Source organism: Olea europaea, chromosome 9, assembly GCF_002742605.1.
Source record: "Olea europaea var. sylvestris chromosome 9, O_europaea_v1, whole genome shotgun sequence".
Taxonomy (NCBI): domain Eukaryota; kingdom Viridiplantae; phylum Streptophyta; class Magnoliopsida; order Lamiales; family Oleaceae; genus Olea; species Olea europaea.
Window position 1 is genome coordinate 12957240 of NC_036245.1, and position 15275 is coordinate 12972514.

The following is a 15275-nucleotide window of genomic DNA, read 5'->3' on the forward strand; positions in this document are numbered from 1 at the left end:
TGAATTGAGAACCGACGGGTACGATTCGATTCTCGGTTCTAGACCAAGAACCGAATAAGAACTGAATCTTTCTAATTTTTTTTATATTGAATAAATCAAATTATTTTAATTTTATTTTTTTTAAACAAATCAACAATTTCTAAATCCAAATTTTTGGCCCGATAATTTGTTTCATTTCTAATTTTTTTAATTTTTGGCCCAATTATCCATTTTATTGTTTCATTTCTTAGCTCAACAAGATTTAACCCACTAAATAACCCTAAACACCTACACTAAAGTGCATAACGCTGTCTCAACTCTCGCACTCACTCTCGCAGTCTCGCTAACATTCGAAAACCTATAAAATCACCGATCGATACTGTGACCTCCACCGACCGAAACTTTGACCGTAGTGATCATTTGATTAAGGTAGTCCACTAATCTTTGATATTTCAAAACCACTGAATGTGTCATTAGTTGTATTTATATAATGTTGTTATAAATAACGGAACCGAACCGAACCAAACTGAATCGAACCGAACCGAACCGAACCTGAGCGGTTCTATAATTATATTTGGACCCAACGGTTCCATTTACTAGATACCAACCTGCGCCCACCTCTAAATGCTGTCGTAAAAAGATGCTTCTATTCGAGTTCTTGAGGAAGAAAGGACACCCTAATATCCACATTCTCGCAAAGACCTCTAATTTTCCCTTCATCACAGGTTTTTCCTTCAAACTAGTTTCCATTGACCTGATCATACCTATTCAGGGTGCTATATGTTGTTTATATAGGATTTTGGCTTCGAATCATATACGAAGTATAGGATTTAGAAATAAGGGTCTTGCATTCTAACAAAAAAATGTATGAATTTGGAGTTAAATACACTTAGTTATACACTTTTTTTTTTTGCCACTCAGGTATCCGAACTTCGCCCGATTAATCTTAAGGAGTGGCAACCTTTTCCCTAATTTATCACTCGGGTAAATCCGGATGCGATCACAGCTTATAAACACTTGGACCAGATATTTGGAATGCAGTTCTCCTCCCTGTTCATCTTCCTTTACGATGTGCGAATAGAACCTTTGAAGGAACGACAAAGTCCACCATAACTTTACTTCCACATGACACTTTGTTATACGCTTTTGATTGTACAATGTCCAGTTTGTTCTTAGTATCGTGGTCTTCTTCGTATGGGATATAACCCCGAAAGGTGGAGTACTGTACCACAAGGAAGGATGCCTCCTCCTCTTTGCCCAAGGAAAGCTGGCCAATCGGTCAAAGAAAGCTCAATGGATAGAGCGATCCCCCTCGTGTAGGTGGGGAAAGAGTTTCATGAGGAAACTACCAAAGTTCAGCTTCCTCTACAAACTCTTTGAGTGAGTGAGTCAAAAAAACTTTTCGAAAATTATCAAAATAGTTTCAAAAACAACTTCTTAAGTTTAGAAGCAGCTTCAAAATTTTAAAAAGACTTGTCAAAGAGGTCCTAAGTCCTTTAAGATCATACGGAATGGTGAAAAAAATATTCAAGTGTGAGTCTAACTTCAAATTTATTGAGAATAAAGACATTATGTGCTGTTATTTTAAAAAGATTAAAGTCTAACATGGAATAAATCAAATACATTACAGCATATGAACTCAACCTAAACTTTGGTACGCACACAAGTTATTTTCTATTTTTTTTTCTCAAGTCAAAGCGTGACCACATGGACGAGTTTATATTTAATTAAATAAATGTGCTATCTCTAATAATTTAGGATTTGTTCGATAGGGTTTTTGAAAAATTTAAAGCCGTTTTTAAAAATGTTTAGATAATTTTTTTTTAAAGTGCTTGGTCTGAAAGTAATTGCTTCTCGAATCTTTTCTATAAGAAGTTGAAACAAAAGTGAAAGCCCTTCATGCCCCTAATATTCTAGATAAAGTGATTTTATGCAATGTTTGAATATACAAGCATTGTGAGTCCAACCTCGTTATCTACGTATCGTTCTTTTAGCCTATTTGATGGGGATTAAAATCAAAATTTTATTAAATTTTGATAAAAATTAATAAAATATATTGTTGAAAAATTATGAATCCCATGAAATATGCTAATTATTGACTTTGATTTAAATTAAAATTAAAATTTTAATCTTTACCAAACAAGAATTCGGTAAAAAATAGAAGTCTATTCTGTAGTGATGGGATTTTTCCTGGGAATAAAAAAAGAAAGCAGCCAAACTTGAAACATAAGAGTAACCATCTTATGGAAAGTTAACGGACAAAATTAGAGCGTGGAACTTTACAAAGATGTGACTCGATTCGACTTGCAAATATGGCCTTGGTAGGAGACATGCCCATGTGGCATGAAAAGGTAGAAATGTTTGTTCACATTATTTCTCACATGTAACGGGTATCGATATATTCATATACAATATATTGTAATTTTAATTATACTATATTAAATATCATATCAAATGAGAATTATTTTTGGGACGATTTTAATCATTTTACAATTCAATTATTTCAATAATACCTTACTTTTCCCTTCTCAATATGTAATAAATATTACATAATAATTGTAATATATAAATTTGGTGTTATTAATTCTCAATTAATTAACATTCACATTAATCTGGCCTCAATGAATCTTTATTAGATGAATCTTGACCTACGTTAATCTAGATTTATTATAGATGACATTATTTTATTCATATATCTAAGATTTTTAATAGGTGTTTAAATTCATGTATTAGCAATTAAATTTTAGGTACCAAATGTAGCATAAAAAGGTTGCTCATTTGTGTATTTTATCATCACAAAAAATTGAATTAAAGAAGTTCAATTTAGAGATACAATTTTCTTCTTTTAAATTTCTATCATAAATTTAATTTTATTTAGTTTGTTTGAAACTTATCAAATCCTCTCAACAAATTATTATCAAATATTACTTTTACAGTAAAGTATTTCAAAATAATGTGCAATGCACATTCAACTCTGAATAATATTTGAAAGTTTGATTAACTAAAAATAAAAATAAAAAATGAAATGACGGTGCAATCATTCATCGATCATTGTGTCAAATAGACTGTCATATCAATTTTCCTGTAAATTTAATTTGATGTTATTCTTAACCAATAAAATATCTCCTTGACCCACCCCAACCCCCACGACAATCAGTCTCAATCTCATTGAATGATAGGAAAAAAGTGCCCAAAAATAGCCTCCCTATATCAAATTATATGTCCTCATTGGCCCAAAATGAACATCAACCTCACAATATCCTCCGCTCCAAATGAATCATCTCATCTGGAAACCTCTCTCTCTCTCTGTCTCTCTCTCTCTCTCTCTTCGTTGACAATGCATCATAGTAATACCACACAATTTAGAAATGACACGCACATTTGCCGCTTACCATACAAAAACAACGATCTTTTAGATGATGTACGTGTAAACTAACATTCCATTCATTTACTTCGCTTCCTTCCCAAACAATATAATCTTCAACCACCAGAGAAAACTATTGGGAATAGAGTGTGTGTATGTGTGTTTTTTCTGCATTCATGCAAAAAGAATCCATGAAAATGGGTACTCCTCAGAACTCCAATGAGTCTGAACCAGAAATTATTATCCCACCATTTCCATCAGAATCCAAGGAAGTTCATAGCCCAGAGAAGCCATTTTCTATTGAAGAAAAAAAGAGCAAATCTGAAGAAGAAAACCAATTCAATGAAACAGAAACACCACCCCAAGATTCTTCACTAAGCATGCAAATGAAATTGAAAGATACATATACTGAGCCTGTGGTAGAAGACAGTGGACGTGAGAGACTAAAGAGACATCGGGTCGAGGTGGCGGGTAGTGTTCGGATCCCGGATATATGGGGACAGGAAGATTTGCTCAAGGATTGGACTGATTGCACTGCGTTTGATGCCTCATTGATGAATAACAATATCATGCCTGCTCGAGCTTCTTTGGTTGAAGAAGGAAGAAGAACAATTCCAGCAGATTGAGAATAGGGAGTTAAGCAAATTATTTTTTCTCTTCTTCATTTTGATACGTGTTTTGACCATAATTTGCATATCCCAATGTTTATATCATTAAAATAACAATTTTTACGAGAATAATTAACAATTTGATACAGATTGGTGCTTTACAGTTGAAGAAAATCACAATTTGTTTTGCTATTTCCTTTCGCTGCTTGAACAGAAAAAAAATGACACCAAGTTAAATCCATAAAATAGATATTGATTAATGCTTCTCTCTTCTTATTATTTTCTCCACTTCTTTCCCTTCCTTTTTCCAGAGATGGACAGGAAAGGTACGATGAATAGACATGATTGAACAAGACAAAAGAAAATCGTCTCTTATCCTTAATCACTTCAAGTTAGGATAACCTTAATGAATTGTGTTTGTAACACAATGCAAAAGTTTTTATAGCATTATTAGCGAAGATACATCCATAGATAAATAAGTAGGATGAAGTGTATTGTTATATCTAAACTCAATATCTTATTGAGAAATTGTACATTTAATTTCCAGTTCTTGGGGTATCAACTTATAATAATTCCATGTAAAACATAAATTATACAAAGTTCCTCTCAGAATTTTGCCAAACATGCTGAAAAGTACGAGGATACGTATTTCTACAACACAGCATAATGTACAAAAATGTCGGCGTATTATTTAGTACAGCTATAACGGTAGCTTTTCATTTCAAGAGGATGAAGTGAGTTGCCATATCTTGACTGTTCCATCATCACTTGCAGAGGCAAGAAGTGAATTTTCCTGTCAGAAAACAAGAAATTCAGCAGACGTGATGTACACAAACATCAATATTCCACAATTATACAGGCATCAAATGAAGGCCAACACAAATTCAGATAAAGCGAAGTAACTTCAGCATTCCATTAATTTATACAGGTCAATCAATTCAGAAGCAAGCAAAAATGCCTAATGTCTCTATTGGAATATTCGACTAGATGTAGGTGCTGATGAAAGATCATGAGACAGTCGCAGAGCATAATAAGCCCCTATTTCGTGGCCATTATTTGAAAAAAACAATGTTTTGAATGGTGAATTTTTGAACAGTGTGTGGTTAAAAAGCATGAAAGTTTTGAATTTACGTGCAGAATATTTTGTTGTATAAATATGCAGATGAAAATTAGTACGTAAAAAAAAAAGAGTTTTGAAATGATGATTGTCAAATAGGGGCTAAAAGGATGGTGGCACCTATATAGCAGCTCTTCCAGGACTGTCTGCGCTGCAATTACGAACCTTTATTTTCTACTCCTATAGTTCAGAGAGAATGCACTAAATAATTTACAAGAATAGGCATATTAATTTTCATGTTCAGAAGATGAAAGCTTCTGGCTTATCTATGGGTCGCAAGTCCAAAAAATAACCCTAATAAAGAGCATTTTAAAGATATGATCTTTCTCCATATCTCAGCCTAGCCACCAGATTATAAATCAGTTATGCAACCTGAATTCAAAATCCGCATGCATGGAATATGAATCTCTCTATGTCAAGATATTTACCGTGGAACCCCACTGCACAGCATTTACATCCATGTCATGAGCCTTTTCTTTCTTCAAAAGCAACTTGTATGAAGGTTCACCAACCTGCAATTAAATACAAGAAAAAGTAACTCTTAACATATGAAAGCAGGAAAAATTGTAAATTTAAATTTCCAGACATTCTGGAAAACTAACATAATGAAACTTGTTATTGTCTCAAGTTTTTTGGATTATCTTAACCTCTTTCTTCCACCTAATTTAATTGTACGCATTTCTACTTTAGTTTAATTTGGACATTGATTCCTAAAAAGTTTTACCTTAAATTCTTCCTCTTTTTTTTACCTTAAAAAATGAATTTTGCCTGGGCCAGTTTCGTTAATTTTATAACAGTGTTTCTTCTAGTTAAAAAGCTTTAAGGAAGCCAGCGTAATGTGGCTTCTAAACCTCTTCCGGAAAAAAAAAATTCTTCTAAAAATTAGTTTCCAAACACTAATTAAAATAGCTTCGTTAGGGAGCTCTTCTATAAGAAGCAGAATCAAAAGCCATACTAAATAGGCCCTAAAGATTTTTGGAGCTTTCTCCACATATATATGTATACAAACCCAGATATGCACATGATGCAACTGTGCAAAGACAAGGAAAGATGACAAATTATGTAACAGCAGACAAATCTATATTGCACAGAATCAAGGACAGGTAATTGTTGCATGAAGCGAGAGGCCAAGGATAAAAAGATTTATATATTCATTGGTTACCCAGTAATGAGAGTTACATGAAAGAAAGAAGACATTAAGAAAACTGCAATAAGGAGAGACGTCGGTTTATACCAATCCATCTATACTCTCAACAAATAAACGGATAGCATCATCAGCTGCTCCACTGGCAATTATCCCTTCCCTGTAATGTCCACATGATTCAAATGAGCGTAGCATAAGTCCAGTATAATTTATAGATAGGAAAAACAATACCAGGAAAATTAAAAACCATCAAGATATGTTAATCTTGAATGAGAGAGTATATTGTAGAAATAATTCTCAATAATTCATCTCATAGGTACATAGTAGTATTTATATATTATTTACAGCAGAAAAATAAAATAGGAAAGAAAAATTAAACGCTAATTTTAAAGAAACTAAATGTCATAGAATATGGCAGATTTGGGAGCTTTCCAACACTCCCCCTCAAACTGGTTTAAAAATAGCTTCCATAGCCAGCTTGTTGATTAAGCTGTCAAACTGTTTCCTTGACAGACCCTTTGTAAGTATGTCTGCTACTTGGTTGGCTGTAGAAATATAGGGCACACAGATTACCCCACTATCTATTTTCTCCTTAATGAAGTGCTTGTCCACCTCCACATGTTTTGTTCTGTCATGATGAACTAGATTGTGAGCAATAACTATTGCTGCTTTATTATCGTAATACAGTTTCATTGGTAATGAATTAGTAACTTTCAACTCTTACAGTAATCTTTTAATCCATAGTGCTTCACAAATTCCATGAGCAATAGCCCTAAACTCAGTCTCTACGCTACTCCTTGCCACCACACTTTGTTTCTTGTTGTGCCATGTTACTAAATTTCCTCCAACAAATGTACAATAACCAGAAGTTGATCTTCTATCAATGACACTTCCAGCCCAATCTGCATCAGTGTATATTTCAACTTGTAAATTTCCATAACCTCCAAACAACGGGCCTTTTCCTGGAGTCCCCTTTAAGTATCTTAAAATCTTGTAAGCAGCATCAAAATGTTCAGGTCCTAGTGAGTGCATAAACTGACTTACTATACTTGTTGCAAAAGCTATGTCAGGCCGTGTATGAGAGANTGCTATCATCTCCTGTCAGAATAATATCATCAACACCTTAGCAAGAATCTTCTTTAATATCTCAATTTTATTGCTATCATCTCCTGTCAGAATAATAACATCAACATAAACAATAAGTATAGCTACCCTATCTCTGCCAGTGTGTGTATAGAACATAGTGTGGTCAACTTGGCCTTGATTATAGCCGTGACTTTTTATCACCATTCCAAAGCATTCAAACCAAGCTCTCGGAGACTGCTTGAGTCCATACAAAGACTTCCTCAATCTGCACACCTTCCCTTTGCCTCCTTTGTTTTCAAATCCCGGTGGTAGATCCATAAAAACTTCCTCCTCTAGGTCTCCATTTAAGAAGACATTCTTCAAATCTAATTGATACAAGGGTTAGTTGAATGGACTGCTAGAGAAAGCAACACACGAATTGAATTCATCTTCGCTATAGGAGCAAAGATATCCTGGTAGTCAATTCCGTATGTTTGAGTGAACCCCTATGCCACAAGCCATGCTTTGTACCTTTCTATACTACAATTAGCATTGCATTTGACTCTAAACAACCATTTACATCCCACAGTTTTCTTCCCCTCTGGTAGATCAGCAATTCCCCAAGTACCATTAGCAATTAGTGCATTCATATCTTCTTGAACAACCAATCTCACTCCTGGTGATCCAGGGCTTCCTGAATGGTTCTTGGAATAAACAAATGAGATATATTGGATGTAAAGGCCTTATAAGCATCAGAGAGTCTATGATATGATAGGTATTTTGCAATATGGTGTGTGGTACAGGTTCTAACTCCTTTCCTAAGGGCTATAGGTAGATCTAGATCGGCAAAATTGTCAACAAAAAGGAACGGGAATGGAAGAGTTACCTTGTGTACTGGAAGGACCAACTTGTGGAGGGGATGATGAGTGGCGTTGCTCCGGAGGATTTCTATTATTTTGATGATCTCTCTTCTAGTATAAGTACGAAGTTCATGTGAGGTAATACCTGGTAATATTTCTCCCCCTGGTTGAGAATCACTTATGTTTTGTATATGTGGACTTGGGTTTCTATCATTTTTACAAGATAAATTTTTCTTTTCCCGACCCTTTAAAGGAGTATGGAGGTTCAGGTCAACGTTAGGGAAAACACTAGAAAGAAGATTAAGATCAAAAATGCTAGGAAGAGGATTAAGATAAAAAATTAGCCATGACTCATCTTTACTTTTTCCTTTCTCCCCCTGAAGATAGTCATGGGTAAAGAAAGACTGTTTTTCAAGGAAAGACACATCCATACTAATATGAATTTTCTTTGTAATAGGGTTAAAACATTTGTACCCTTTTTTATTAGGAGCATATCCAAGGAAAACACATTTTTCTGCCCTAGTGTCAAGTTTGGACCTAAGATGGTTTGGCATATGAACAAAAACAGTATATCTAAAAACCCTTAGTTGTAAATCCGATGTTATTCGACAAGTAGGAAAAAACTTCTTTAGATAGGCTAACGGAGTGATGTATTTTAAAATACGAGTAGACATTCTATTAATATGGTAACAGGCAGTCAAAATAGCATCTCCCCAGAAGTATTTAGGAACATGCATAGAAAACATTAGGGCCCGTGCAACCTCTAATAAATGACATTTTTTTCTCTCGGCAATACCATTTTGTTGTGGGGTGTTACGACAAGTAGACTAGTGTTGAATACCTTTTGCTGACAAAAAAGTTCTCAAACATTTGTAGAAATATTCGGTACCATTATCAGTCCGAAGGATACTGATTTTTGTTTGAAACTGATTTTCTATCACGTGATAAAAATCTTTGAATAATTTTTCAACATCAAATTTATCGCTCATCAGAATACCCAACACAATTGTGTACGATCTTCAATAAATGTTACAAACCATTTTTTTCCAGATGCAGTAGTGATTTTTGAGAGACCCCAAACATCACTATGAATTAAATAAAAGGGTTTTGAAGCATGATAACCTATTGACGGATAAGTGTTCTGATGACTCTTGGATAAATGACAAGTATCACAAGAAAGGGAGTTGCAATCAATAGTTTTAAATAAGTTAGGAAACGAATGTTTTAAATCAAGAAAATTTGGATGTCCTAGTCTAAGATGCCAAAGCATAATTTGTTCTCGCACAGGTATTGAACTATTACCATTAGTACTTAACCCCTGAACTTGTTTATTGTTGAATTAGGTATCATCAAAATAATAGAGTCCATCAATCATCCTAGCTTTGCCAATCATCCTCCCCGAGAGTTGGTCCTGAAATTCATAATGGGAATTAAAGAATATAACACGACAATTAGAATCACGTGACAGTTTACTAAGAGATAGCAAATTACAAGCAAGTTTAGGAACATGAAGGACAGATTTTAGTTCAATTTTCTCATAGATTTGGACAGAACTTATTCCTGCAATGGATGAGAGACTACCATCTGCAATTCTAATCTTTTTATTCCTTGGACACGGGTAATGAGATTGAAAAAATTGTGAAGTACTAGTCATATGGTCGGATGCACCAGAATCAAGTTAAACCACAAGAGTATGTACTAGGGAGATCGCCTGTTTAGGCCAAAGAACCAGCAGAAGGACCACATGTAGGAGTGAATTTCAGCCATTGAAGAAGGTGATCCACCTGCTCAGCACTTAGGAAATTAGCCATGAATTAGAAATTTTAATCAAACCCGTAACTTTAAATAATTAAATCAATCTTAGGGACACAAGACCAATTGATACAAATATAACCCGTTATTCAATTTAACTGGCAGAGACAAAGAAACACGGTCCAATTAACCAAAGCCCAATCAAGAGGAGAGCAACACTAGAGAGAAGAAAATGGAAGAAGGGACGAGACATAGCTGGACCTCCTCGAGGTACGGTTCAACCCAACAGCTTCTGGGTTCGACGGTCCACTTAGAAAGTGGAAGAAGCAGTGAGACAATTCTCAATCTAGTAACAGCGATAGCAACGAAAAGCACCCTTCGATTCTCTCCAATTCTCCTCTGTTGATGGACCCCGCTTTCTTCTACTGCCACCGATGTTGACTCTGCCAACCCTAATGCTTGACCCAGCGAAGAGACTTGACACCCAGGCTTAGAGATGCCGGAACGTCAGACGACGCTGAAAATTACGAAGGCCAACTGTAGATGGCACCAAAAGCGTGATCACCTGCCGTAAACTATAAAGAACCCAGAACTAAGTGTGGCCTGCCAAAAAATTTAGTAACCACCGGAAATCACATGCTCGAGTAAGTCAATTTCTGGCTCTAATACCATCTTGAATGAGAGAGTATATTGTAGAAATAATTCTCATTAATTCATCTCATAGGTACATAGCAGTATTTATATTTACAGCAGAAAATAAAATAAAGAAACTAAATCTCCTAGAATATGGCAGATTTGGGAGCTTTCCAACAGTTAATACATATTAACGCCACATAACACGAGAAATAGGTGGACAACAAGGGGAATGCATCTTGCTACCTTGACCAATGGACAGAAAAAATTGTCCGATCGTGATAGCCAGAAAGAGTACAAAGATGTGCCCTGACAAAAGCAAAAGAAAATGTATTATCCATCTGAATTTGGTGATTTTCAATGGGAACCAGACAACAAAATTTTCATAAACATCCCAAAAATGATGGAATTTAAACCTTTACATTTATAAGTTACTCAACTGGTCTTAGACTTTTTATTAAAGGGACCAGATCTAGTAGCGAATTAACTTGGTTCAGACTTGGAATTAGGTAATAATTTGAACCAGTGGGGTTTAACTTTGTAAAGGACTGCAAATGGAGCAGAGGAGAGGAAAAAGGTCCATATAGCTGACCCTTTATAAGTAAGAGATAAGGGTTAATTGAGTTTAGATGTTCAACATTATATAAGATTAAGATCCCTCCGTTGTCCGATCAAAAAAAGAAGAAAAAGAAAAAAAAATCCCTCCGTTATACCAATATGTTCTCTACCACCTCTATTTTCTTTTCATTTTTTTTTATTTTTTTAATTTTTTTTATTAATAATCAAATTAAGTACTGAACTGTAAAAAGTGCATTAATTTTGCAGAACGAAGATACGCTGCAAACAATATACTATCATTAGAGAAACTTGTGATGAAGCGGGGGAAAAAAAGGATGGTGATATGATCAGGTCAGAATGCTAGACATAAACAGAAAAGCACCAACATTTTGGAGTTTAATAATGCAAAACATTATAGTTCCCTTGAATAGTGAAAAAAAAATTAATAGTTTTTGAAGATTTGAGCTAACTCGTCTAAAAGCTTAAGCTTTTAAAATAGAGATGAATTTATTTATTTAAATCTTGTCTTCATCGCACCCCTCACACAATTTATTACATCATAGGCCTGAGACATGCCCAATTTTCACAAATGAGGGTAGGTAAAAGTTGGCCCCAAGACATTTGCCTGATTTGATATCGAATACTGTTCACAAAATACAAATTGGGTTTTAAGAAAAATATAATACAGAGAACAAGCAGAATTTACGTAATCTGCCACTTGGAATGAGGCAAGTAAAAAGGGTTTGGAGCCTAAGTGGTTTAACTTTAATGGGGGACCTTGACACAAGGGGGAAGGGGAGGATCCATTATTTAGCCCCTTGAGTCATTAATTGAATTGGGTTCAGTTCTTCCTTTCCAATTTACCCAATATGTTCTCTGCAACACCTATATTTTCCTCAAGGGAGAGGTGGAGGAGAAGAGGTTCGGGACATGATGGGTGTTGATCTGTGTGCATGACGCCATGACACGGCACTTACATATTAGAGCATATGGAAACACATAAACAAGGACGTAAGAAAGGATTCAACACAACAAAATAGCTAAAGAAAAATAATGCAATGAAACTTTTAATAATTCACTTGATACTCTTTGGCTTGAGTTGTAATATCAAATAATTTAATTTGGATGCAGCAAACACCCTAACATGGAAGCACATTGTGAAAGCATATCAACAACTAACAAAAGCAATTCTATACTTTATCTTCTAACTTCTTCTCCTAGTTATGTTCCCCTTTAACTTTCTTGGATTGTAAGTCATATGACAATTGCTAAACAATAAAGCATGCAATCGTTTCATACAGGTGGATAAAATAGAGAGATAATAAGCATTTCATCATTCAAAACTTCTGAAATAAGTTTAAAAATCTTTTTGTTTTCAAGAATCTAGCTGCTAAAAGGTATATCTTTGAAGGGGGGAAAAAAGAAAAAGAAAAAGGGCATCTCAAAACTTGCAAAGATAGAGAATCAGACACATAGGCTGATATGCAGCTCACCAAGGTACATTTCCATCTCCCGAATGCATCCTCATAATGTCAGCGCCCCATACCTTAACGGTAAGGTCATCACTGCAAAATCAATATAATTACATTAAAAGTGTCTTCATAACTAATGCTATTTGTCATGATTGAAACAGACTTATAAGACGCTGCCTTAAAGTTATCATTTATATATTAAATGGGAACGAGTAAGCATTAAGGAGTGCCCTGCATACCTACAGGAAACCATTTTGTCTCCATTGGTGTTAAAAGATAAAGCCCAGATAGTAGAAGAGTGTCCACTGAAAATGCAGGAAGACATTTATATGAGACTTCAAAAATTATGGACAATCTCAATCACCTATTGATGCACAATCATACATTTAAACCAATGTAAAAAAATTTATAGGCTAGTGAAGCACAGGACATGCGACCATGAAATATCAACAAGTACCTGTTGGATTCACCTAAAGTTTGAACACAATGCCAATCATCACTGTCCCCATCCTCCGCCCAGACCTACAAGAGTTAGATGTGTCTTATTTAGCAATACACAATATGTTGAACTAAACAGAAGGTATATTGATAAATACGGCAGGCAGACTAACAAACTTGAATGTCTTAAATGCAGTTGAAATATTCTTTTTTCCTTTTTCTATAAATACCTTAATAGTGTTGTCGTAACTACATGAAAACAAAATATCCATAGAGGGATGCCATTGGACCATTTTAACATCTTGAGTGTGTCCCTGCAACACTGAAACGCAGTCAAATTCATTATGGGGTAATAATTCCCATATCCACACTGATTTGTCTCGTCCACATGTTGCAAGTAGTGAGCCGGATGCATTCCAAGAAACACTTTTAACTTCATTTTCATGACCCTGATGCAAATAACGTTTTTTTAATCAGATTAGGACAATAAGAACCATGTTTGATCAAATAAATAAAAGACGTCAGACAAGAAAGAAATAAATATTACAGATTTGGATAACTCAACCACATTTAAATTAACGAGATGATATTAAAATATAAAATCCTAAACGGTACCTCTAAATTGGAAATGCATTCAAAATCACCCCCAACATCTTCCCAGATAGCAGTGGTGGCATCAAAACTTGCTGTCGCCAACAATTTTCCAGATGGCGACCACATGCACGACCTAACAGTCCTAGTGTGTGTCTCCTCCAAGACTGCCTGAAAAGTAGCATTATGTCATGATACTATTGCAAGGATTTTATTCAACAATTAACCAAAAGAAAATATTAATAAATAACAAATTGCATGAACTTCGAAAATTTCAAGAAACTTATTTTCTTCCAAGAAGTAAGCGATGACTTTGGTTTACTAGAGACATCGACATACCTTGACTTTTTTAGAATAGGTCCGTCGTGTTACCGAGGACCTCATTTCAAAAATATACGCCGCCTGGGGGCTTTCTGCTGTTTCAAAAAACTTTTTCTGTTGATGCTTTTGAAAAATGAACTTCATTGATTGATTTGCGCTCATATTCATCACTGTAGGAATTGGGTTCAAGCTTTCCCCAAGCCTTGCAAATAGAGATTTTTTTCTTTCGACTATATTTCAATTGTTAATACGATCACAAATCTTTCTACCCATCCTGTATATTGTCCTTTTCGTTCCGTGTTGGAATAGAAATACGAAACTTGAATCCCAAGTCAAAAGTATGTGCTTCCTGTATGGGGTATTGTCTTGTCTAGTTAACTTTATTGCTTACAGACATTCTCCGTTTTATGAGCCTCAGAATTGATCTCAGAAGATAAGCTAGAGTAGCGGTTTAGGAAGAATTATGGAATTGCAGCACCCTTTTATACTATGATTGACGAAAAGAATCCAGAAGATGATCAGCTAGGGAGGATGCAGAGTTCATTTAGCTGACATGTCTAACTATTAAACCTTGGAGACAAGGTTTAAATAAGGGGAGGGATGTCATAGAAAGAGAATTTACAGGTCATGCCAAATTAATACAGTTCAAATAAATTTTAAGTTGTAATAAGCAAGTAGAACGGTTATTGTGATTTCCATTGCCTATTTCATTATTGCAAATTCTGTGTTCTTCTTCTTCTTCTTCTTCTTTATTTATTTATTTAATTTTTTTTTTATCATCTACTCTATTTTTTGTTTTATCATAAGAAATTAATAAAAATACTATCAATTTGCCGCACATATTGTCGATTTTAGCTGGTATTAGTTAAATTTTGGTGGATAATTGAAGGATAACCATTACAAATAGTGGGAAAAAATCAAAACTTCAGTCAATTGAAATAGTTACCCCCTAAATGTGCAATTTATGTTATGACAGCATAATTTTGTATTCTCTTGAGGACACTTCTCGATATCGGGAGGTAAACAGAAGCTTGAAATAAATATAGAAGAGAAAAATCAAACCTTTTGCTGGAAAGAGCCTGTGGCGGGACTTTGTTCCCAAACACAGACGGTTTTGTCTCCGCTACAAGAAGCCAGTACTGCAGGAACGCCGTTGACTCCAGTTGCCGGTTTCCATGCTACGCCCCAAACCCTATCAGTGTGGCCTTCGAGTCGCTGAATTTCTCTCAGCTCGAAATTCTCGTCGGCGGAGTTCATCGCTCGGAAAGTTAATATATTACGGTTGATTATAAACTCGTTTGAGACACGCGCCGCCCTCACTGATGGTGGGAGAATGTGGTGGTCTCGTGCTACTAACCCAGTGTTACTAAAAG

The 15275-nt window shown here is 35.1% G+C and overlaps 2 protein-coding genes across 4 annotated transcripts; one reads left to right on the forward strand and one right to left on the reverse strand.

Annotated features, from left to right (window-relative positions):
* The first annotated feature begins 3406 nt into the window (after nt 1-3406).
* On the forward strand, nt 3407-4530 carry LOC111399716 (protein BIC1-like). The gene is made up of 2 exons (XM_023027178.1): nt 3407-3978; nt 4263-4530. The coding sequence occupies exon 1, from the start codon at nt 3499-3501 to the stop codon at nt 3967-3969; it is 471 nt and encodes a 156-aa protein (XP_022882946.1). The 5' UTR covers nt 3407-3498; the 3' UTR covers nt 3970-3978; nt 4263-4530.
* On the reverse strand, nt 4432-15275 carry LOC111399715 (protein CIA1-like). 3 transcript variants are annotated; one of them, XM_023027176.1, is made up of 10 exons: nt 14965-15275; nt 13606-13752; nt 13221-13439; nt 13010-13074; nt 12792-12857; nt 12574-12645; nt 10769-10831; nt 6303-6372; nt 5497-5580; nt 4432-4744 (listed from the first exon to the last, which is right to left on the reverse strand). In XM_023027176.1, the coding sequence occupies exons 1-10, from the start codon at nt 15157-15159 to the stop codon at nt 4673-4675; spliced, it is 1053 nt and encodes a 350-aa protein (XP_022882944.1). In that variant the 5' UTR covers nt 15160-15275; the 3' UTR covers nt 4432-4672. The 3 variants fall into 3 exon arrangements, 2 of the variants coding, with proteins under 2 accessions (XP_022882944.1, XP_022882945.1); XM_023027177.1 differs by lacking the exon at nt 10769-10831; XR_002703780.1 differs by lacking the exons at nt 4432-4744; nt 5497-5580 and adding an exon at nt 9440-10492.